Raw genomic sequence first — 25815 nt, forward strand, 5'->3', positions numbered from 1 at the left:
AAATCCATGAAGTGTTCAGTGGCTGTTCCATCTGGTTGACAGTGTTGATCTACTCTGTGTAATTTATCTTGATTCCTGGTAAGAAAGGCAGACTATAAACAATGCAAATAATGTATTGTCAAAGACTTTCAAAACCAGAATCACTAGGGCTGTGGTGGCGAACCAATTGGCCATGCTGGCAGGGGCTGATGGGAATTGTAGTCCATAACATCTGGAGTGCCAAAGGTTTGCCACCACTGCACTAGAGTGTTGTGGGTTTTCTGAGTTGTATGGCCGTGTTCTGGTAGCATCTCCTGATGTTTCACCTGCATCTGTAGCTGGCATCTTCAGAGGATCACAGATGCGGGCAAAACCAGGAGAAAATGCTACTGGGACACAGCCATACAACCCGAAAAACCCACAACACCTTAATGTAAATAATGTTTAAAAATGTTTACATGTTCAAACTGTTAAGTAGAACTTTTGACTTCATTCCAGATTTTTGTAATGAATCACTAATGTAACTCACTTATAGTGACACTTAACAGGCAAATCTAAACAGAGCCACAGGTTTCTAGGTCCTTTGAAGTACAAGCCATTCATATTCACATTAGTAGCAATATAGATACAATGGCTATGCCAGAATGATTAATCCAGAATAAAGGAATGTGGGTTTGAGTATGCTTCTTGACACTATTAAAGCATCATTTATTAACTAGCCAGTAATCCACAGTACTCCACGTTCTCGTCATGTGTTCTGTGGGCAACACCATATCCAAGCTGGCTAGAAAAAATAACACTTAAACTTACACAGTGTGGTTTGGATCCTGTACAATTATTGGAACTGGATCATTGCAGAGCAACAGCCTTGGTCTATCAACGGCTCAATGATATTGAAATGCAAACAGATTTCTCCTTGTTACCGGCGTTATATAAACCATTAAAATCTTGGACAGGTATCTTGGCTGCCCCTTACCTGTCCAATATAACATCTACGAAATGCCGCTGGGCCTTTTCAAGGGCCCGTTTTGACGCTTTTCCATCAGCCAATCTAATGGGCAGATTTCAAAAAATCCTTACGATTTATTATTAGAGACTATGTTGTTTTGTAACTCAGGGGAAGTGGACTCTGTATTACATATTTTATTGCATTGTGAACTCCATAAAGGGAAAGGGAGGCAATTCGACCATCCATTGTTTATCCAGTACAGAAATTTAACTAGAGTTAATTCCGACTCAGTTCTTGGTTGGAGAATTTTGCTGGAAGACCGAGTTTCTCTTATATCTCAGCAGGTAGCTAAATTTTGTATGCTGGCATATAGTAAGAGAAGAACCATGTTGGGACCAAGAGCCAGACCACATGAGGGTGACCGTAAGAATGCTACAAGCTGATGATATTTTTTGTGTGGATTTCTGTTTCGTGGATTTCGGTGCAAATTCGATTGTTCTTTTGTTTGTTGTTCCTCCTTTTTCTTGTTCTTCTCTGCTCTTTTTTGCTGGCCTAATGGCCGTAATAAAACTGAACTGAACTGTGTTCTGTGAGAATTAGTTGGAACAAATAAGAATCTCTTCGTGATTGTTCTTAATGCAAGCAGAATGAATTTTCATCCAATCAGGCCAGCAAATACAGAGTGCTTTTTGCTAATACTGCATTGCAAATTACTGATTGGGGGGAGGGGGCAAATCTACAGAGGAACCTTGGATTTCGCCGATAATCCGTCCGGCGATTATTGGCGAAATCCGAAATTGGTGATTTCTGAAACTGCGCTTTTTGCATATGCGCAAACAGCATAGCAAATTGCGTAAATTACGCAATTTATGTAGGCAAAATCCGAGACTGTTGGCGAAATCTGAGACATTCTAATGGCCGGCGGCAACCGGCGAAAACTGAAATTGGCGATTTCCGAAGGTACCAATTTCCAAGGTTCCACTGTAGTTCATATTTACTTTGGCATGCTCATGAATACTCATGCTCCATGTAATCAGTTCCTGGCCTCCTCCTTGTATGACAAGCTAGCTTTCAAAATCCAAGGTTGTTTCCAGAATCACAGAAAAATACACACTGGTCCTTCACAAAGGTAAATCAGTGGAACTTCTTCTAATCATTCATGGAAAAGATCAATATGCAAGTTTGCCCCTGAAAAATGTACATCAGATTGTAGCTTTAATGTGTTTTTATCCATACTGTTTATACCAGCTCCAGTACCGCACCTTGTAATGCTTCTGGTGCGAAACTTACCTCTGCCTGTTAGCTGCCATTATTTGAGATATAACAAATGGCTGCTTCCTTGGGAGTCCCAGTATCATTGTAGGTTACCAAAGTGTTGAGAAATCAGCAACCTGTTTGTATCTTGCAACACTGCAAGGAAACAACCAGTTGGAGACATGTCAGATTTGGTCCACTAAGTACATTCATCTGGCTTCCTGAACTCTTGTGCTTTGTCTATAAGACCATGCCCATTAGCAACTGCATTTTAGAATCTGAAGATACATGAGCAAGGTGGGTTGTACTGCAAACACCTTCAGCCTTTGGATTAGGCAGTAGAATAACATGGCCCTGGAGGTCACAGATGTTGTCCATCTTTGCAGTAGTCTCATAGATAATCCAGTCTTCCATTTTTACAAGTGAGGGAGAATGTGGCAATCTGAGCTGTACAGATGGATTCAAGAAGGATCCTTACACAATACTGACAACTTTGCCCTATTGTATTCCAAAATATTAGTCATTTTTACAGCTTAGTCCTCATATTCTGTTTTGATGGGATTTTTCTGCATTAAAACAAAGACATGCCTTTAGTCAATAATTTAATAAGGGCTAAATTCTTGGTTGCAATTTGGCCCTTTGTGGAAATGCCATCATTGGGTGATACAGCCACATTAATTCCAGTTCATCTTAGCAGCTTTATATCAACGGATGTTTCAGACCCATGACATCCTTCTTCATAATTTGTTCTTAACAACGCCTTAAATGCCAGTTTATAGGAGGAGAGTTACTGCTGGAATAACCTGCAAGATGGTCCACAGCAATCCATGTACCTAACAACACAGATGTACACTTTATATAAAGGTGTGGTGATACTTGCCTGATTTTAAGACCTCTGTCACATGAATACACACTAGGGAATCTGTATTTGTCATAACTGTCTACCATATGCAAGTACAGTGGCAAGTGCCATATGCAAGCAGTGGCAAGTTCATGATGTCTCTAAAATAAATACTCAATTCTGTTTTTGTCCTAATTATTCTAATATCGATCACTTCTGATATACCAAAGAATAACTAATGCGTCAGAAAGTTAATTAATCAAATAAGCATAAATTTCATTAATTCATCCTTTCTTGATGTCCAGCAACTGACAGGGAGTGTGGAAGACAAAAGTCTTGTTTGGTTCTTTCACCATACCGTTCCAGGTGATAACTATAATGACTGGATAACTATAATGGCCACTATAATGGATATTAAAATGTAACTGGTACCTGGGTGGGCGTTTGTCAGAATAATTGGGGAGATTAAAAGCTTGTTGGGGTTGAATACAAACATATCTTGTGTTTTTGGGAATGAACATATTTGTAAAAAAAAGACTTCCATCCAGTCCAAGTAGTCATGTTCACCAGCTTCTGCTTAATAAGTTCATATTGCTCATCTCAGAAAGCATCAAATAGCAAAACTTCATCAACCATGCGTAGCAGTACATTTCCCTTTATGCAGTGTCACATCATAAGAATGGAGAAAAAATAGGGATGAAGGAGAAGGAGAAAACAAGAGAGCAAATTATGAGATTAACAACAAAGAACATTTCAATCAAAAATTCTTTTTTTAATATTTTTGTTTTTTTAAGGATTTTTAATTTTTTTTTCATTTGACTTTTTACTTTGTTTCATGCAATATTTCACAGTCCCAATCCCACAGGTTTTTTCAACTTTTTTTTCAAACAAAGTAGGAAAAAAGAAATAAAGAAGCTGAGGAATTATTAATTTTTGATGTCATTTCTTTTTCTTTTTTTCAAGCAGGACCAAAATGTCAGAAGAAAATGCTTCATTTTTATCAATTATTTTTGTCCTTTTTTGTTTTTTTCTGTTTAGTTTTATTATTTCTTTTTTTATCTCTGCAGGCAGTAATATTAGGGTTTGGTATAACCAGCAAGCACTCCTTTGTGTGTGTGTGTATGTATGTATGTATGTGCGTGTTGGGTGCGTGTTCACGTGCGTGTGTCCCTCTTAAAATGGCAGGCCACAAACTTTTTTTTTTACTTTTTTTTTTAAGTTAACCAGGTAAATTGAGATGATAAAACTCATCAATAGAAGCCCAGGATTTTTTTGTCTTTTTGCTTCGTTTTACTTTTTTTTTAAAGGTTTTTGTTTCTTTAACTTTTCCAAAATGTCTTTGCTGAAGTTGCCAGAATCCTTTCCCCCGCTCCAGTCCCTGTCCCTAGATAAAGTTGGCTTCTGGTGGTCTCGTTTCTCAGAGGCATAGATAGCAATGGCATGGGGCTCTTGGACTGCACAAATCCCCCACACCTGAGTGCATTTTCTTTTGTAGATTCTGAGTAACGCCCCCCCTCCCCCCCTCAATTCACCACACACAACTTGATCTGTAAAAGATAAACATGCTCTGATCTCCCAGACCCTCATTTCCCCAGCCGCCCCACCCGACCCCAAAATCCTTGTGTCCCCCCACCCCCCAACAAAAGATAGAAGTCTCTTTCCCTCTCCCACCAGTGCAGGCTTCTCCTCCGGGGCGCCTTCCCCGGTCAGTTGGCAGGTTGGACACTCGGGCGCTTCTCTCTCCTCCCCCACCCGGCAGCTGCCCCCCTCCCCAACCGGGAATGCCGCCCCCCCCCCCCTCCGTCTGAGGCGTGTGGGTCTGGTGTGCCTGGCGAGCGTGGCGCGTGAACCCCCCTCCCCTCCCCTTCTAGGTTAGCAGCAGTCGTCCTCGTCGGTTTCGCTATAAGGTTCGTGCAGTCCTTGGCGCGAGCTCGTCCCGCGCGCCTTGGCTGGTCCATGCGAGGGATAGTAGCCGTTGGGGAGCCGCCGCCCGTGCCTGGACGGCGAGAGGGAGCACGAGCCGCCGCCGCCGCCCACCCGGGAAGTTCTGGGCGAACGTCCTGAGCTGCTTCCGTGCTGCACGGTCTCGTAGGGGCAGACTTCCTCACCGGCCGGGGCGGCGTAGTCCGGGCTCCGGTAGTAGCCGCCGCTGCCGCCGCCGTGGCGGGGCCCCGGGTGCGGCTCGGATACGTGCGGGGCCGACCACCGGCTGCTGGCGTGGCGGTAGGCCCGCGGCGAGTCGTTGCGCGGCGGGACTGTGTGGCGCTCCAGGGCCGGAGACCTGCTGCGGCGCTCCGAGGCGTGGTGCTCGGCGGGCAGCGAGGGGTACCGTCTGGGCGCCGGGCTGACGAGGCGGCTGGGGTGCGCGGCCTGTGTGTTGACGGCCTTGCGGACCACGGGGGAGTAGGAGATGTGTGGCCGGGGCGTAGAAGGGGTCTGTGGGAGCTGGCGGCGGCCTCGCCTCGGGGTGCTGGTGCCAGACGTAGAGAGGACCGGACTCCCACTTACGGAACTACTGCCCTACACGAAAATTGAAACAAAGGAAATCAAAAAGAAAAATATACAAGGAAAATCAACCGAGAAGAGACAGGAGGGAAAGCGGGCCGGTTGGGAAGGGCACGAGGTTGGAGGGCGGGTGGGACACAGAGACGAGGACAAGAAATCAAATGTATATATATATATGTACATACGGGGGTTAAAATAGGAAGGCAAAGGAACGACAGCACGATTGAATGGAGAGAAGAATTCAAGCAACAGCCACATCACGGTGGACGGAATGGAAGGGAGAGGAAGGCAAGGGGAGACAACGAAGAAGGGCACAAATAAAGGAAACCAGAGAGAAAAAGAACACAAAACGAAAGCAAAAAAGAGAAATGAGAAATGGAGGTTTGTTTTGGTAAGTTTCAGGGTTTAAAAAGTAGCAAAAAAGCTCATAAGAATTACTTGCACGCTTCCAAAAAGAATGCAAAACAAAAGAGCAGAAAAATAATTTGCATTAAAAAGGGGAAACGAAGTCTGAAGGAGAAAGGGCAAGGAAGAGGGTTTGCAAAGCATGGGTCCATATCGCATGTTTCCAAAAGTGATTTTAGGGGGGAGGCGTTAGAAAATATATTTGGAGCTTAAAAAAGAAAAGAGGGGAGGAAGTTGGGACAGATATGGGGTAGGATTCAGGGAAGGGTGGGAATGGAAATCTAGCAAGGACAGAGGAGGGAGAACACTGGGTCTGGAGAAGTTTGGAACAGAGCCGAACTCTTGACGGGGGCCGCCTGGCAGAGTGCTGCTGTCCTGCGTGAGAACTGCTGGCTTACCTACAGCTGCCCTGTTGGGATCGCTTACAAACATGCTAACAGGCAACAGTATTCACAACTCAACATCTGTACAGCGTATTGTTGCAAAATAAACACTAAGCTGGCCGAGTGAGTCTGTCATATTTCCAATAGAGAGTGAAACCTCTCAGAGGTGGCCAACTCTAGAATTGAGAGTTACACCAACTGAAGCCCATTCATGTCAACTGGTGTAATTCTGCATAGGAGTGCATTGGTAGCCAGTCATTTACCAGACCCAGACACCTGAAATGGCTCTCTAAGAGTCAAGGTTGCCTTTTCTATGATGTTGAACCAGTGTTGTTGGCACTGTCCTAGTCTTCCTTTCTATGATTTCAAACTAGTGCTGTTGACACTATTCTGGTCTGGCCCTGTTTATACATCTTCTCAATAGTATAAGGAATTCTGAGTACATTTTCAGTTCAAGCAGTGCTGGACAGGTTGGAAACATATGCTGTTTTTAACCTGGTGACCTCTGCACCAACTGACAGTACATCCCAGAGGTGTCTGAGGCAACCTCTCAGTTTGTGCATCTCACCCTCTGAAACTCTCGGTTGCTCTGTTGATCTCCAAGTCAGCCAACATGCTCTCCTTGCCCAATTAATAGAGGGCTCACAATACATCAAAGCAGTGGTCCATCCAGCCATCACAGCACATTTGGATAAAAAACAACTAAAATACTGAACAAGAAGCACAGAAATAGCTACTAACATTGCATTCCTGAACAGTTATATCCTTCTGTATCTGCTCCAAATGGTGTGATTCTGTCTAGGGTTGCACTGTTAGTCTACAAGACTGGGGCCACCAGATCATTGAGAACCCTTTCAATTAATTTTTAGACATCTGGACATCATGTATTGCTGGCATTTTCACAATCATATTTGCCTGCTGATTGCCCTGTGACTACGCTTATTTATCAACTTCTTGAACTGTTTTTGTCATTGAGCACATATTATGTTACTTGTTCCATGAGAATGCTGTTCATGCAAAAGAGAATGCAGAAGAGAAATTAAATATACATTTCTAGGCACAGTAGATTGTACATTCACCTACAGATAAACTTAAGCATTAAATCCATTTAAACCTTGAGAAAATGTTCTTGGCTTTGTGCCACAGAAAACAAGATGCTCCATTAAGATTTTTAAAAATGCATCTTCAGTATTGTGACTACAGTCCAGAATGGTGAGTGACCAAGATAATGGTCAGGACCATTAACCTGATTGGGCTTGATTGGGAGACTTTGGCAAGCAGGAATAGAGGAAGTAACTAGCAATGTGGCTGACACTTTCAGGTGATGGTTTTCATACAAGAAAACAAGGTTAGAACCACCATCTGTTTTGTTAGATATCTAACTTCCAAACTATGCTTCTAGAATCAGTGGGAATTTGCAGTCACAGGCCCAGGATGGTGTTCAGATCCCTCAACAGTTATAAAATGCAGCAAACAGTAACTTCGTTTATTATCCAAGGCAAATAATAATGGGTACATTGAAAAGGCAGAATTTTTACTCTAGTGGTAAGACTTTTCTAGCATTGATCAACAATATCTGAAACAGGCTTTATGGCTTTGATTATGTGACCCTGGTACTGTCTAATCTCTGTTGTATTTTGTAATTAGTGAAATTATCATTAGTCACCTTGTGTGTGACTTTTAAAAAATTGCTTTCAACTAAATGGTGCAGCTTCTCTGGATTGCTTTGGAAAATGCCTAATAAAATTTTTAGTAATGGCTGAGCCAGCAAAAAGTGTAGAAAAAAAGATCTGTTCACTCAGTCACAGCTAGTTCTTTCCTTTGCTGTACTGGGAACAGATGGTACCACTCTGGTAACAGGTAGTATATTTCAGTTCGTGATAAAAGTGAAGTGTGCTAGCATAATAATAGCCCTGAAAATCACTCAGAAGGACAAAACCAAGTTGGTCATTGTAAGTGAGCAGCTGTTCTAAGTTGAAAGGTAAGCCATGCATCTTGAGAAGCATGGCAGAGATGTTCATAGGCAGGTTATCACCTTTTTGACGTATTTGTTCTCCTGGGATCAGATACCCAGTACTGTTGCTTCTTTGGAATGACTGCCTTCTTCTGCCTTGTACTCAGCTCAATCACCAGTACTGTATAATATGACATATGAGATTATATTTATTTAGTTAGGCCATGGGAAAACTGGACTTACTAGTATGCCTCAGTTTTGTTTTAAAATCTGCCAGAGGGTGGTTTTTTTAGTTCTTCTTGTGATAAGAGTGTTTAGATCTGTGAGGTTTCAATTTACTGGGGAAAGAAAACGTTAGAAGAAAAGCTTGAGAGTGAGAATCCAGTTGTTTGTGTTAAAGCAAAGTTGATTCAGCTTTGTACAATGCTGAATCAGGACAGTAAGTCCATGAACAACCTATTGCAGCAGTGGGACAAGTGCCACAGAGTATTGTAAGAACAGTCCTCTGTAGATTGGGACAAATTGCCAGCCTCTCAGAGGGAGCAAGGATTGGGAAATGGCTCTGTAAACTAGTCAGCTTCCATCCCACAGAAGATAGAAGGCTGGGAGTAGCTGCCTGATAGTTGCAGCATCACCGGGCTAAATCATATTTAATTTGGAACGGAGGGATCTTATTTAAGAGAAATTGTAGTAATACAGCCAGAACCCAGGTGGTGCAGCATTCTAGTTTACCGATAGCCAGCAGTATGATAAAAAGAGGAACATGTTAGCCAGAGTCCAGAAGAATTAAACGCAGATGCTCAGGTAGCCACACAGATCAGTTTACTCCTCTATGCAATAGTGAATCACAAGTGTCATACAAGTGATGAATGGAACTCAAGAAGAATCCAGGACCACACATCACAGAGCTGAAGGAAGCAAGTCAACTGCTGTTGAGATTACATATTAACAAAAGGACCATAATGAAGTACTTCCAAAGATATTGGTCTTGTGATCCGTACAAAGCACTGGCAACAGATACTGTGTTTCAGAACAGAAGAAGCCTTACTGTACAAGTTTGAGAGAATCCCAGGAAGTATGTCTTGCTGGAAATTGTAATTCTCCCTCCCCACATATCCTGTGACCAATGTGTATTTGTCACATATGTGCATGTAGTTTTATTTATTTATTTATTCATTCTTTCGATTTCTATACCGCCCCATCCCCGAAGGGGATGTGTGTATTGTGTCTGTTTTTCCTTCACTGCTTGGATGTGATATGTATATAGCTTGTAAGTATGCCTGTCTGTTTAGGGACAGCTTAATTCCAAACTTTCCAGATTCACAAACCCCAAGAGAGTTCAGTGCCACCAGCGTAACAACAAAGGGGTCACACCACAGACACTGGAGAAAAAGACCAGCGAGCTGGGCAGGGGCCATCTGCTGGATTAGTTTGGTTTTCGTTCTCTGCTCACCAACCATCTTACCTGCGCCCGCCCCTCGCCGTGACAGCAGAGCCAAGCACAACGGATACAGAAATAAACATGTAAATAAAGGCAGATTGGCCACAAGACCCTGAGTAAAGTGTCCAAATTTTCCAACAGAAATAAATGAAAAAAAAACAGACTTTGCATGGAATGGGGTGGTGGGAGCTAAACTGAAAATAATGGAATAAAAGGAGCATTTGTCATCAAGTCACTGCAGATTAATTACTAAACATCCCTCAACAAAACTGCAGTGGAGCTCACAAATTATCACCACACATGCCAGCCATCTTGGGAGCTTAGCCTTATATCCCACCAGGGCATTAACTGATTATTAAAGGAGCATACTTGCAATAAGGACTGGCAAACACTTCACTTTTGTATTTTCTACTACAGTGCAAATGTGTATGCTGAATCTGGCGCAAGTGTCTCACTGTGATTTAGGCAAGCTTAATTCTTCATTCCCTTGCATATATAATATGTGGACTGGTGACAGCAAACACACTTTGTAGATCCCATCAGTATAAGATGGATCCAAAAATAATTACACTGATCAACAATTCTGGCCCTATTGTTGCAAAGCAATGCCTCAACACATGAGCACTACAATCATTGCAATTGAATTATTCAAGACTGACCGCTATGGGGAAAAAAACAGCCTTTGCTAGACTGCATGGGTCTGGTTATTTTGAGAAAGACTGCCTCCTATGATATTTCCAACAACAGAATTCCCCACCCAGCTCCTCAACACAGTTGCCATAATAACCCCTGCTGATTTTCCCTTTGGAAAAAGCAGAGCTGCCAATGGGACGGGTGTGTGTGTGTGTGACGCACCGGGCATGCACCGGTGCAGGGGCGTGGGGAGCACACGTGCCCTGGGTGCAGTTCCCCTTTGCTATGGCTCTGAAGCAGAGACAAATAGTATGTCATTTTAATAGTATGTCATTTAATAGTATGTCATTTTCATGTGATTGAAAGACCTGGGCTTACTGGTTCCGCTCTGTATACAAACAGCAGATCAACCAACTGGAAGCTGATAGCTGGCAAGTTTTTATGGGATGCCTGTCACAAATGTCTGATAAAAAGGACGGGTAAATGGATTCTCTGTGGATCAAATAACTGCTGAGGTAGAGTAAAGGAAGGAATCACTTGAACCAAAATGTACTAGATAATTTTTTGTCCCATTTACTGGAAATAAAATATTTTTATGTAGTCACAGTATGGCACATAAGTAGTGGATAACATCCACACCTTCCTAAATCTCAGCAATACACACAGTAGTTTGTATAGGCATATTCATACTATAGATTGGTTTGTCAGTTTTTCTCCACAGAGATTCCTGGGAAATGTAGTTCTGTGAGGTGTACAAGCTATCTCTAATAGAATTCTTAGCACTCTCACCAAATAATTTCCAGTATTTTTGGGAGCCGTAGAACGCCACAGCAACTAAGCAGACATTAATTTCAAGTGTATATATGCCGTTTGACCTCCTGTGAGGAATTATGCTGCTATGTTTTCTGTCCTCTCTTCTCAGACCAGTTGACTCTCGTGCCAAACAGATGGAACACCATCACATATAGCCCTTTTATTTGACAACTCAGTGTGTGTGCAACATGCATTAAAGGAATTGTAAGATATTTCCACAAGTAAATTTTAGCAACAATAGTACAATATTTAGCCCACACATATCTTTTTGAGGTATGAAAGATTTGTGCTCTTTGCTACTTTAAAGATAATTGAAGTAGGTGTTCAACAGGGATGTATGCAAATTGTATAACTGAAAAAGGCAAAAAGTTCAAAAATGGCATGACATGCTTGAGTAATGTTGTTACAAAAAAAATCTCAGTGTATGTGGACTGCATTTCCTGTCCGTGACTGGCTGAAGTCCAGCCTCTGAGCAACTGGGGGAGGAGGGAACTGAAAAAGATTAAAAAGGCCACAGTAAGTTATTCAGCACAGGGAAGGAGTTGTGTTGTTGTTCCTTGAATACGTCACACATTACAGCTGACAGATATTTGCAGAACTATATTCTGCACTGCGGCCAGCTGGGTTGAATGTGTTGTTTTGCAAAGTACTACCTTTTCCCAGCTACAAATGCAAAGTTGTGCCCAGAAAATGCAATCTCCCACATTAGCACTACCTCAAAGGATGGCAGATAATCTAAGGGCGTTTCCCCACTCTCCCCCCTATGCCGCACACTGCTCTCAGCGCGCGGCATCCCTGGCGCTCTGCGCAGGGTCATCAAAAGACGCCCTTTGCAAGAGCGCCAGGGATGCCTTGCGCTGAGGGGGCGCGACAGTGGCAGCGTCGGGGCGGCTGTGCTGTCGCTGCCCTTCTCGTGGGGAGTGCCGGGGGACCCTGCGCTACTCTCCTCAAGTAGCGTGGGGCTTAAGGTAAGTGGGGAAAGGCCCTAAAACAGGGTATCCAATTTTGGTGCTTCAGATATTCATGGACTACAGTTTCCAATGGGCTATGCCAGCAGGGGATGATGGGAATTGTAGTCCATGAACATCTGAAGCACCAGAGTTGGACACCCCTGATCTAGAAGCTACGAGCAAAAATTTGAACGTGTTCACACTGGCATATTTTCTGGGTTGTGTCCCAGGAAAAACAGGTTTAATTTGCACCATAATTCAAGGTGGGGAACACAAACTGATCTCCACTTGCTGCCTACAGTTGTGGGAAAGAAAGCCAGTTCCTCACAAAAGAGACTTCCATCAGAGTTTATTTCAGAAAGGCACAACAGGTCAGACTCCCTCCTGTTACAAGCTTTAATGGAGAAACTTAATTTTAGCTGCACTGCCATTAGCAATAAGGGACATTTATAACTGTTTCTTTTGCTTCCTTGGCCTGTTAGGTAGTGCAAGGTATACCTCTGAAACATTAACAGAAGACCCAAGGCACGTTTCCCTCTAATGACTACCTGAGAGACACTTCCATAGAGCACAGGTGGGCAGCACTGTCTTTACTGGAAAGAAACTGCCACATAGCTTGATATAATATAAAGGCATCACTTGCACCTCTAACGACAATCGCTTCAATTTATTCTTGGCATGTTTATAATGGCTTAATAAAAGTGGTTGAACATAAGAGACCGGGCAGCTTAAAAAGAGGCAAATTATAGTATAGAAATTCTACCAAATGAGGCAGGTGGGGACAGGACAAACTACGTCAAAATCTCAATGTACATTAACAGTAAGGCAACCCAAAAGAGAATTAAGGCAGCAAACTGCTAATGAAACAACAATGAATAATACACATTTTTGTTTTTATAGTTTGTTTTAATATTGATAATTTTATGGCTGTTAAAAATGATTTTATAGGGATTGTGAACCACTTTGAGCAAGTTTCTAGGTAGCTGTCATATAAATGTTGTAAACTGATTAATAAATGTCCCTACTAGCTGCTTTAGGTCCTGATATAGAAAAAGCCCAAATAATTTGAGACTGGGCTACCTGAAGGACTGCCACCAACTGTATCAATCTGCTAAGCAACTAAGATCAACCTCTCCAGCCTGGCACAGTATGGAGTAATGTTTAAGAGCAAGTGGAGAACCAGGTTTGTTTCCCCACTCCTCCATAGGAAGCCTGCTGGGTGACCTTGGTCTAGTCACAGTTCTCTCAGAACTCTCTGAGGCCCGTTACGCACAGCAAATGTATAATGGGTTGCAGTTTTATTTATTTATTTGTTTGTTTGTTTGTTTGTTTGTTTGTTTATTTATTTATTAGGCTTTTATACCGCCCCATCCCCGGAGGGCTCTGGTTGGGATAAAGTAACCAATTTTCCTGTTTTTGTGTTCGCATGCATCCATGCAGGCAGCGACTGGAGCCCACAGAAACAATCCAGGTTGTTATTGTGCCTTCGCACGAAGACGCGTCTATTTTTTTTAAATTTATGCTTCCCACTGATGCGTAGCTATGAGGGCAAGCACAAATGAACCCCTCAGCCATGTTGCTGTCTCATGACATGACCATCTGCACCTGTGTAGCTATGCAGATGTAAGTCGCAACATTTTTTAAAAAGGAAAATGGAGGTAAACAAAGTGTCTCAGGCCCGACTGTTAACTTGTGAGCAGCTGCAACCCGAGATTTTTGAAAAGACTCACTAATAGTGTAATTCTCAAAAAACCTGGTTTGGGAGAAATAATATGGGGCAGATTCATTTTAGGGGTGGGACCTGTGCGAAGTCCCCCACCCCACGGGTTTTTTTTACCATACTACACCTGTGTTATTATTGGCCCGTGTAGAACGAGCCTTAGCCTCATCTACCTCACAAGGCATCTGTTGTGGGGAGAGGACGGGAAGGAGTTTGTAAACTGCTTTGAGATTCATTAACGGCAGAGAAAAGTGGGATATAAATCTAAAACTCTTCTTCTTTTGTTCTGACATTACCAGCAGAAACAGAGGCTCATTCCGCACATGCAGAATAATGCACTTTCAAACTGCTTTCAGTGCTCTTTGAGGCTGTGCAGAATGGCAAAATCCACTAGAAAACAGTTGTGAAAGTGGTTTAAAAAATGCATTATTTTGCATGTGCGGAAGGGGCCAGAGCTTTTCTGCTGTGATGCCTCAACTGTGAAGTATACTGTACACAAAAATACACCTACAGTAATGTTTGCTATCTTTAGGCACCTTATAAAAACATTTTTATTTGCTGAGCCTTTTTGTTAATATTTGTATGTTATAGAAAAAAACTACTTAGAAGAAGCTATTTTATACTGCTGCTATTTTATATGCTTTTTGCTGCTTTTAAAATGCTATTTTACATTTATAGCATTAATTTCTTTCTTTTACTTTCACTGTTTGTGGTGGACCTAAGGAGCAGAAAAGTTTGTGGTGGACCTAAGGAGCAGAAAAGTTTGAATGTAAAGTATTAATCCCACACAGAGCCTGAGAATATGAGTGACAGGCTGGAAGTGGATGGAGTTTTAGGAGCTACAGACAAGATTTGAGGAAGTTCAACTTTGAGGTCCAGAGAGAGCAGATGTGTCTGTGAAATACCTGTGGATTTGAAGGTAAGAGAGTACTGGGGAAAGAAAGGCCTTACTGTAGCCAGGAAAAGGAATTTACTTCTAGGGAGAGAAGAATTCCTAGCCTAGCAGAGCTAGTTTGTCTTCTGGACAAAGTGGCTAGAACTGAGGGAACTCATTTGGAAAAGTTTATGCCAGAGAGGGACATTCTCTAGTCAGAAGGGGAAATAACTCCCATCCCCAGTTCTTTAGAAGGTTTTACTTCAAATGCTGTGAGGTAATCCTAAAGTTTGAGAAGTCTGAAGGAAAACACACATTGTCAAAATAGCCCTTTCTATATAGTTTATAGATGCCAGAGTTATTACGTGAACCTCTAGGAGCTAACTTGGATGTGATCTGTGAAACCTCTTGAAAGTCTATCATATTTTAAAGGATAAGAACTCTGTGACAAATTGATACTTTTGAAAAAGCCAATTACTATATGTGCTGAACTTTGAAAACATTTTAATAACTGTAAATAAAACTGCTCCTTTCCTTATTGACAATATTCCCTCCTAACCTAATCCCCTGAAGTGTTTTAATAAAATTCTACTATTTAGTAATTAAAGTTTGAAAAAGCTTCTTGCGTGATTATCTAAAATAGAGAGAGTGTGTGGAGGGAGTGGAGAACACCTCAGTTCCCTAGGCTGGTTCAGTTCAACATTTATTTTAAAAAGGAACAGGGTGGGACAACTGAAAAAAAAGGATATAGCAGCAAAGAAAAGAAGCAATCCTAAAAAGAGTTACTCCAGTCTAAGCCCACTCATTTCCATGAGCTTAGACTGGAATAATTCTGCATAGGATTGCATGATTAGGGAACATTCATTGTCTTTGGGTATTGAGACATGCAAGGTTTTTCTCATGATCCTCTCCCTTTATATATATTAGTGGCAGTGGTGGGATTAGAACCCATGCCACCAAAGAAACGCCACCCATTTTCAGCCTGAACTCACACAATCAGATTCTGTGAGAGATTGACTCTTTACATTTTGGCTTTTCTGCCTCTGACAGCTCCTTAGGTCTTCCCCACCATTAAACTCATATGAATGTTTAAAAAAACCCTTTTATTATTTTACTGATGTCATTATTTTATTGTCAACTGTTTTGAATATGATGCATATAGAAGCAGCTAATAATAAGTCATTGAAATAAATAGATGGAAAAAGACAAGGTCAAGCAGTAAGGTAGTCACATTTGCCAATGACTCCAAACTATTCTATATGGAGAAATTCCAAGTAGGTGGTGAAGCCCTCAAAGAAGAACTCTCTGAAGAGGATGAATGGGCAACAGAATGCAGCTTACAATTAATGTGATTTACTTTGGGACAAAAAAATCCTAGCTGCATATGTATGCTGATGGGGTTTTAAATGGCTGTGCCTGCCATGGAAATTGATATCAGAGTCTCAGTGGAAAACTGACAGAAAATACACCCACATCAATCAAAACACGCTCACCCCACATTCTAACTATACCATATCGATAATGTGGATTGTTCTTTTGGCTTACTCTGTATATATATACAACTACCACATTTATAGCACCTATGGGTCCTGCTTAGGCCAAAGAGAGTCACAACCACTGTAACAGAGATCCACAAACTGATGACTGGGCTCCTGTCTGACTGAGGCACAGAGATCTCAGCTCATGAAGTACTTGTAGCCCTAGGGGCGCAGCATAGAATGGAAAACCACACCCACCTGCCTGTGAGGCATATGGTCTCGGCCCTCGCTGGGTGAGCGGGACCAACGTCGATCTCTAGAGCGAGGCCGGCTGTATTCGTGCCTCTCCTGTGAGTACCGCTCCTTGTCAGAAGATGTGTGGTGGTGATGATGGTGGTGGTGGTGATGATGATGTTTCCGGTCTTTTGGCCTGCCTCGTTCCTGGTCTCTTTCTTTGGGAGGTAGGTCACCTGACTGCGTGGTCATACTGAGGTCTGTACCCAGCCCTGCCAGTGAGAAAGAAAATGACAATTCAAGCTGACATGTAACAAATGTTTTTGTACCACAACAGGGCCTGATAATATTTTGCTTCCACCACTGGACTATAAGGAACTAGAGGGAACATGATAACCCTCAAGGAAGTACAGCAAGCAACATTTTACTTGGTTTCTGATGTCAACCAGTACCATCCTAACCATAGTTACACCTTTCTAAGTGCACTGACTTCAGGGGGCTTAGAAGGATATAACTACTAATGTTGGCACTGAAAAGCATGTAACTGCTTAGATATTCCTTCCTTGCCACCCAGATATTCCTTCCTCACCTAAAAGGCTTAAGGAACCACTCAGAAATTCCTTCACAAATGATTGGGATTAGTTTTCAGTCAGTCCTCAGTGCCCAGCCAATTCAGCTGACAAGAGGACCTGAAGGTACTTCTAGACAACATGTGGTCTGTGATCTACAGACGGGTTCGAAAAAGGAATGAAGGTTCCTGAGGCATACCTTGTATCATTCAACTAATCTTTCACACACAGCATAGGCTAGTTATACAAGTTACTCTGGAAGATACAGCACAAGTACCTCAATCTTGTAACCCTTTTCCTCAGCAAATATCATACAAATATCTGTATTTCAATCAGCATTTCGTGGATGAAAAAGTGTCACTCTGTCAGTCCTGAAACTTTAAGAGAACTAGTGACTACTGGAGGTCAAATGCCCTAGATTCCATTAGCTGAGCTTCATCTCTGAAAACTATTAGCCTTGATATACCAGGCATATATACTCTGCTAGGCTGTGTACATCGCTTCCTAGGTATGGTTAAAGGTACATGTCCTTTTAATTATGACTGGGTACCATAATTCTATGACTGCAATACTGAGATCAGTTAGTGCCTGAGTAGTGCCAAAAGCAAAGATTGCAGCTACTCTAAAGTAGTCAATGAAAGGACCGCAGCCTTTCTCTAGGGACCTACTCCCATGTGTCTTGCAATCTGACCTGTGTCCACATCTGTATATCGGCTGAGTGAGCGCTCTGATGTCCGGTGGCCCCTTTCCCGCCGCCGGTGATGCCGCTGGTTCTCCTCTGGGATTACCCGTTCCAAAGAATAATCATCCAAGCGCATGCCTTTGGAGCGTGAGTGGCCCAACATGGAGGCAGAGCGTTTCATGGGGCTTGCATCTGTGATTGTCTGGAAAAGGAAAGAAACCCAGAACAGTAACATAAGAGGCAGCTTATGAGAAGGTAAATCCCCATAGATTTGGGAAGATATGAGATATGAGAATGTGATTATAGGGTTGGCTATCTAGGCAACTAATATAGGCAACCAAATATAGTTCAGAGAACATCTATTTGTCTACCCATCAAAATACCAATTTGAAATGCATACTTCTGTACCTATAGCTGGGAAATCATATGTGTGCGTATGTGAGTTTCTATAGATATCTCTTCACCAAAGAAACTAGGATTGATTGTCTAGGAGGTTGGGAAGGGATTATGAACCTCTGTTTCTGCATGCATACCATCAAGCCTTCCTTCCTTTTTCTCAATCCATTCAAAAACAAATGTATGGACTTAGCTAACAAATAGCCAGTTGACATATCACCTTTGCCCCCAAATAAGACAAAAATGGAAGATAAAATGGTAAATGTTACAAGAATATTCTGAGTTGAAAAAGAGCCTTCGAACAGTGTTAGCAATTAGATACTACTACTTTTGAACTGAATGCCACTTGACGGTCTTGACTGAGAAATGTGAGGCTACACCAGAAATATTCAGCATACCAATAAAGGAACGTTCTGAGATAGTAATCCCACTGCTGGATTCCCCACCCCCTTTTCTGTCACGCAGCTCTGCACAGCTCAAACACATGAGAAAAATGTTCACTGAGGAATTGTAACATCTCTGAAACATTGATAGCTTTTGATGATGTTACTGAAAGCATAATCATGCCTTCTGAAGTTCCTCAATCCTGTTCAAGTTGGTATTCCTCTCTCTGTTGCTCCTGCACAATGAACTATAATTTCTCCTTTACTCAGGGACCCCTATTCACTGCCAGAGAGGAATGGTTATGGAAATCTTGTTCACATATGTTCATCACCAAAATGGAATTATGGATACTGCAAAAGAAATTTCCCTTGCTTTAAGACCTGATTCCTGCACAACTTCAGGCTGGCAATATTAGTAGGTCCCTTCTCTGCTCAACCTGGTATGTACTTACCCTAACATCTTAACTGTGGAGTGAATTTGGAATGCATTTGGAGAGAAAATTGACAATGCAGACTTTACCCTCCAATGGCAGAACTCAGAAGCACCCAAGAGACTGCTTAATATAGTCATAAAGGGCCTTTTAATTCAAAGTACCCGATACTATCATAAAGGTCTTGGGCTTGAATGAATTCACATAATTCTGGATAGTGCTTATACCTGAATATGGTAAACAGATTGTAAGACACAGAAGAAAGGACCAGATTCTAAATCCCAAGATAAGAGGGGCACAGGACACTTATCTAAGCCTTGAACAGTAGTTGCATCTCTTGAATATTACAGCACACGAAGACTACCAAGTTCGATTTGTACAATGGACAGGAATACTGGTGGAAGAAAAGAGAGAGGCAAAATGTAGCTAGGTAAGACTGACGACTGCTATGCTGACGACTGGAGCACCACACAGTCTGTCTGCCATCATTTTAAGGCTGTGATCACTTACTCTCTGGAGTAGTGCCAACAACAGTGCAAGAAATGTGACATGGAGATTTAGCTACCAACCAGTTGCAGACAAAAAACGGACCCACAAGGAGACCAGCTATACCAGCAGGAAAGGTTCTTCACAACAAAGTGCCAGAACAGATCAGATGATTCCGCTGTTCCCATTTGAGTCAAACTTGCTCACTGGTCTGAACAGCTTTGTTCTCAGAAAATATTATGGGCCTTGATCTCCCTCTGTTGTTAGGTTGTCTTGTGGTGGCCATAATATCTTTGTATAACATTTCACACAATCTCCACAAAAATGGGAGAAATCCACGGAGAGAAATGGTAGGCTTTACTGGGCCCCCAATAAAATTTTCCATCTTGAATAAAACTTGAATGCTAGAACTCAGGGCAGAATCTTTTCTATAGTGCCTATGAAATAAAGCTGTGGGAATGAGATTTAAATAGCGAGAGTGACTCAAGAGGGAAAGGATATGGGAACCAGTGGTGTAGCACCAACGGGGGGGCCTGACGCCCTGAGCAGAGCCACGTGGGGGCATGGTCAGGCTGTGGCGGGCGGCACCACGGCAGGGGCACAGGGCATGCGCATGCCCTGGGTGCAGTTTCCCCTCGCTCCACCACGATGGGATCAGATGGCTGTTGGCGCACAGGTTAAATAAATCTCTACATCATATCTCTTGAGTCTGTGGCAAGAAGGTTTTTAACCTTTTCCCTTTGGGAATTTTCTCTGTTGAAATTTACCACCACCAAGCTGATCTTACCTCTGGTGGGGAAAACCTATGGGTACCCATAAACTTTCTATGGGGAGTAAAACCAGGAGATTTTCCTAGGGGAAAAATAGGTTGGTGAGATTGTTAGGGGGAAGTATCAAGGAAAGCTATCTGCTTAGCGTGAGGATATCTCTTTTTCAGTCCCTGTGCAATGCGATCAGAGCCAGCTCTCTGGGCAAGCTACCCAAGGTTTCAAGATGACAATGGAGAAGCAGAGTTGTACAGAGGGTCTCCTATGAATTAGTAAATTTTCCCACTTGTGAAGGTGTTGGAGCTCTGTGAGCTGTTAAAAATAAGGCAGAGGCTATCAACACTCTTCTTATCAACTTTGCAAACCTCAGTTCTTGGTAGGACATTTATCTCTTATTTTGCTGATTTGGCTGGAGTGGCCAAGGATTTGACTCAGCTGTGAAGGGCTACAGCTCATAGGTTCCTGCTAAAGATATTAATGGAACAACTCATTTTGAAGGTTTCTCTTTGAAGAGTTTTAACATTTGGCTGTTGGCGCACAGGTTAAACTATTGTTTGCTCATGAAAGGAGACCTACATTGCTGCAACAATGGCAATGCCACTTTCATATCTGCAGATATATAATATGAGCAGCCTACTGTGGAGATTGAACTCCTCCTATTCTCTTTCTCCTTCCATTAAGAACTGAAAGGGGTGACAGGAAAGTCTAAGCTTATTTTTGATCTGGGACATATTATATTGTCCATTCTAGTGATTCATCAAACTAGCTAACTGATTAAAGTGCTACCATTTAGAACAATGGGCACTGGCAAATGAGGCTGTGACACTGAAGATTTATTTTCACCACCGGTAAGTGATTGCTTGGGGTGACACAACAAAGGAAGCCTGCAGGGATCTGAGCTTTCTCCTAGACACGAGCATCATTAGAAGTGAGTGGTATCCCTTCCTATGTCTGCCCTACTACTGGCCATGTCCAAGCCACTGCAGGCAGTGGTGTTAACCTGTGAGGGGATAACAATTCCATCACATTGTTGTGAGGTAACAATGGGGTAACAATATATCTTGGGATAAAAAGATATCTTGAACCAGGTATGCACAGGATGGAGAGTAACGTGGGCAACAATATATCTTGAACCAGATCTGCACAGGATGGAGAGACAATAGATGGAGAGACAAAGAACTTGTTCTGGAATGTTGCTTACTACCCTGGCAATGAGACTTACAGAGTGCCATTTGTTGCTTCTCATATGCAGAACTTGAAGCAAAAGCTGAGAAACAGCAAAAAACAACAATAAGCACATCAGCACTGGAGCCAGGAATAAACCTGTCAGTTCCAGCTTTCTCTAATCACTGCCTGAACCGCTCTCCTAAAAGAAAACCTGTGAGTCTGGATCTCGGCTCTTGATTTGAGATTCATGTCGTTTCTTCTTTTCCCAGTTTTCTGAAGCCATTCTCAATAAATACAGTGGCCAACCCTAGGAACAAGATCATTTTAAAGTATTCTCACAAGTCACATAATCAGCTCCAGATTGACTCAGGTCAGTGACTGTCAGGGTGTGGTTGGGCTGCATACAAGCAACGCATGTGGGGCAATAATTTCCTTGAAAGCTGGTCATAAAAAAAATGTATTCTGCAAAATACCTATTCCCAATCCTCCCTTTTCTATTTTTGCATGTCACAAAAACAAAAGGTGCGAGGTTGGTCATGATATATGAAAGTTCTGCCAGAATTTAAAGAGGCTATCCTTGACATTTACTCAGCTTTAGGAAGCTCAGTTTAAAGTAGCAAGTAAGCATTAATAAAAAATAATCCCCAATACTCAGAACTACAGTCTTACAGATACATTTGACTCAAGCAGCGCCTTAGAGACTAACAAGATTTTTGAGGTATAAGCTTTTGAGAGTCAAAAGTTCCCTTCCCTGGGGTAACCAAAACCTTGTTGGTCTCTAAGGTGGTACTGGTTTGACTCACCTGTTCTACTGCAGACCAACAGGGCTACTTTTGGCAAACAGTCTTACAGACTAAATGCTTTCATTACCACAGTGCTAAAATCCATCACATACACAATAAACCTGCTTTTAACACAAATGCAGATACCACTGAACTCTATTTGGATTTACAAATCACAAACATGTACATTAAAAAGTACATGTTGGGAATGGAAAGAAAGCAGACAATGGAAAACTACCTCTGGATGTCTCTTGCCTTGAAAACCCTATGGAGTCACCATAAGTCAGCTGTGACATGATGGCACAAAAAAAGGTCTGGCAGGGAGATATGGCAGAAATAAAACAATGTAGTACAGGTAAACCACTAGGGAGAGCAGAAACACACAGAACAGAAAACACCTTAAAGCAACAGGAACAAGCAAGGAAAATGAGAATATGGAAAAACCTATTGTCAAGTTAATATGAATTAAAGGACCAGTCTATAACTATATATTGTATTTTGTTGTATTTTGTTATTCTTCTTCCACCATATTTGTGATTTATAAATCTAAACTTGACCCAGTGGTATGTACATGTAACACTGTATGTAGAAGAAATTTTACAGTCTGTTTTATACATTTTTTAAAATAATTATGATGAACGAATGCAATTGATTCTACTAAATACACTTGAGCTCTTGAGATCTGACCCACTTTGGGTGGGTGTTGATGAATATCATTCAAGCATTTGGTCAAGATAAACCTAAGATTTCTGGGATGGAAAAGGTCTGAATAATAGGAATTTGTCATGTGCATGCAGTGTTTTTACTGGTTTTACCATCACTTCTTTAGTGTACTCTTTGGATGGTAACACTACTAACAACGTCTGCACAAACGTGACAAATTCCCATCTGTGCCACAGACGTTCCCTTGGCTTAATCATAACATCCTTTTGGAGAAATCTTGAATACTACTCAAAACTCAAGTATCTACAAACAACATACCCTCCAAAATGCTAACTGAATTGTGGTGATGACCTTGTGCAGAATGTTCTATAAATGCACAGAAGATACTACATCTCTCTAAGTACATCTTTTAGACATAATCTGCCACATTCCAGGCAGAACAGCAATGGCTATGACATTCCTTCATATGACATGCTAAATCCCCTCCAGGAATGCTACACTACAGTCAGCAGTGTTCCCTAAAGGGGACATTCCCAGAACTGGCTGTATGTAGTATCAGCCATATTTCCTTAAGACAAGGTGCCGCCAGGAAGGATTGTAAGACAGCCGTACAAACCAAAAAGCGAAGTGTTCAAGAATAACAAAGAAACATGTGCAGAAATGACAATATCCAATAGCTGTCATGGATTTTACAAAATGAACTGCCTTCGTAAATCCCAAGCAAGAGTTACTCAGGCAAAGTGTATGTTGACATTAAATGCTGCCCATAAGCTAAACATTCTCCTAAGTCCATCACAGGGAAATAGAGACATTTTCTCCTTTTTTAGTGCATTACTTTAAGTGAATTAGTCCTACAGCATCAGAAACATTTCAGCTACACATATCAATTTGTATTCTGCATCTAATAGGTTGCCTTTTTTTAGTTGAGTGGTGGTTCCATAGAGGTAAAGAACCTGTCCTCCACATGCAACCTACCCTACTTCCACCTTGTAAATGATGCAGTCCATTGCTACTATACAACACAGGATATATAGGCATTGTTCCGTTATGCTGTAGATGAAACTGGAGAGATACTCGCAAAAATTGCTTGTTCATGAATGAGCATTGATTAAGCGTGGCACTTAGTCATGTTAATGCAAACAAATAATTCCAGGCCTGGATAAACAGCCCATAACTTCTAGTTTACAGCTGATCAACTCTAATCCACTGTACCAAAGCGAGGAACAAAATTTGCTCCCATCTTCTCTTGGTGTAGCCATCTGACTACTTCCATTCCACGGAAGAAGGGAAAACATACTCACTTGTAACTGACGTTCTTTCAGATGTCCTTTATCTGCTCCCACCTATAGGTGCAGATGTATGTGCAACCAGGCCTTCCAGAAACCTCCCTCCTACTATATAGAACTATTGGAGTGATCTCTTCATCAAACAGCTGCTTGAGCCACGATTATAACCAAACAAAAAATCATACAACTGCAGAGAACCCTTTGAAATGGGTAAAGCTGCTCCATTTACTTTGGATGCTAGCTCACTGTTCCATCTGAATATACTTGGACTGATACTTTGACACAGGGTACACATTGTATGGTAAAAGGGACAGAAATGTACATAAAGTGTTTTAAAGAACATCAGCTACAAGTCAGCAATCTTTTCTTCTTCAAGAAGTTCTGTCCAGCCCAAATGGTAGAAGAATAAATAAGCACCAATATTTCCTCCAACATGGCAGGCTCAACAGGTAAACTCAAGATCAATTTATGGACCTGTCAGGTTTTGTTACTGTATTGAACAGGGAATTACTTTCTGAAAAAAACCAGAGGTTCCCTTTTTATATAAGTTCCACACATGGGAAACAGCTGATAATATACAAACTAATGATAAACGCCTTACTATTGTTCAATCATGAATTGTTCAATTAATATGTCATAGGCTATTCTAATATTAACAAACAAATAAATGATATTTTAGGGTTAATAAATGGAACATTTCACAAATTTCACTGCTGTGCCCAAACAAAAGGAGGTATTAGGAGGTGCATCCCTTTAATTTGTGGGTTGCTGATATTCTTGTTTGGTGCACTGGTCTTATTTACCTATTCAATAAATTCAGGGAAATATGGACTATGCACAAGGATGGCTTAGATTGCATGAGGGATGCAGAAACATGGACACAAAACTCTTCTGTGCATTTTTTCCTGCAATTGTTTCCTGTTTCTTTTCTATAATTTACCAAAGCATGTGCCAGGAAACAAGGAAAGTTCTCCATGTTCTCTAACATACTCAACTCAGTACCTTACTGCTTTTGCAACGAAGAAAGAATCTAAATCCGACACGATCATTTACAGCTGAACAGATGGTTTGGAAAGGTTTCATTGGGAGTCACTTCATGTGTTGTGGCCACCATATCAGATACAAACCTGGATTTGCTTGATGGAACTTAATTCCCAGGTGCACAAGGATCAAGTTTGCATCAGGACTATATAACATGAGGAGAAAGGCTTAAGGCTTCCCTTGCCCTGTGCCATTTTTGCAAAAAACAAAACATCTTTGGGGAGCTATTTGCTCTTTGGGGGAAATGTAATGTGTACAAGTTTTCCCAACAGTGTAAACAGTGGCTCCAGTGGGCCATCTCAGGTAGCAAAAACAATGTGTGGGGAATGTTTAAGATCCTTGTTCATGCATTCTCCAGTTCCAATCTCAATTGGGCCTGCGTTCACCAGGCAACTGAGAGTCCAGTGGGGAACTCCTCCTACATATTTGATAGAAACCTGTCTGGTAACCATGAGGACTTTATACTGTGTGAATCAGCTCTGAAAATACACATGGGCAGTTCATCTTGAAGAAGAAATAAAGGAGATTGTTGGTTACAGAATCCAGGCTTGGGAAAAGGGAACATGACAATGAGAACTGATCTGTTTTGATGAAGTCCAGGAAAGCTAAACCAATGCAAATACTCAATTAAGCATCAGATGGACAGGAGGCTGTGATTGTCACCAGCAGGTTATAAGGAAGCCAGTCACTGGCTTGGAAGGTAGTGGCTGGCTTCTTTTTATCTTGGCCCAAAGAGAATAGCCAGAGTT

The 25815-nt window shown here is 41.8% G+C and overlaps 1 protein-coding gene across 18 annotated transcripts in view; it reads right to left on the reverse strand.

Annotated features, from left to right (window-relative positions):
* Positions 1-3770: 3770 nt before the first annotated feature.
* CACNA1A (calcium voltage-gated channel subunit alpha1 A) overlaps positions 3771-25815 on the reverse strand; it is a 262485-nt gene continuing 240440 nt past the window's right edge. For 13 of the 18 annotated variants that reach the window (XM_048489718.1, XM_048489716.1, XM_048489717.1 and 10 more), the window contains 3 exons: positions 17674-17866; positions 16438-16685; positions 3771-5543 (listed from right to left, as the gene is read on the reverse strand). In XM_048489718.1, coding sequence (XP_048345675.1) covers positions 4896-5543; positions 16438-16685; positions 17674-17866 — 1089 coding nt within the window. In that variant the 3' untranslated portion in view covers positions 3771-4895. Of the gene's footprint in view, positions 5544-5966; positions 5974-9735; positions 11650-16437; positions 16686-17673; positions 17867-25815 lie in introns of all 18 variants that reach the window. The other 5 variants (XR_007243929.1, XR_007243931.1, XM_048489725.1 and 2 more) reach the window with 5 other exon arrangements.

The sequence above is a fragment of the Sphaerodactylus townsendi genome, linkage group LG03 (assembly GCF_021028975.2).
Source record: "Sphaerodactylus townsendi isolate TG3544 linkage group LG03, MPM_Stown_v2.3, whole genome shotgun sequence".
In the NCBI taxonomy this organism is placed as follows: domain Eukaryota; kingdom Metazoa; phylum Chordata; class Lepidosauria; order Squamata; family Sphaerodactylidae; genus Sphaerodactylus; species Sphaerodactylus townsendi.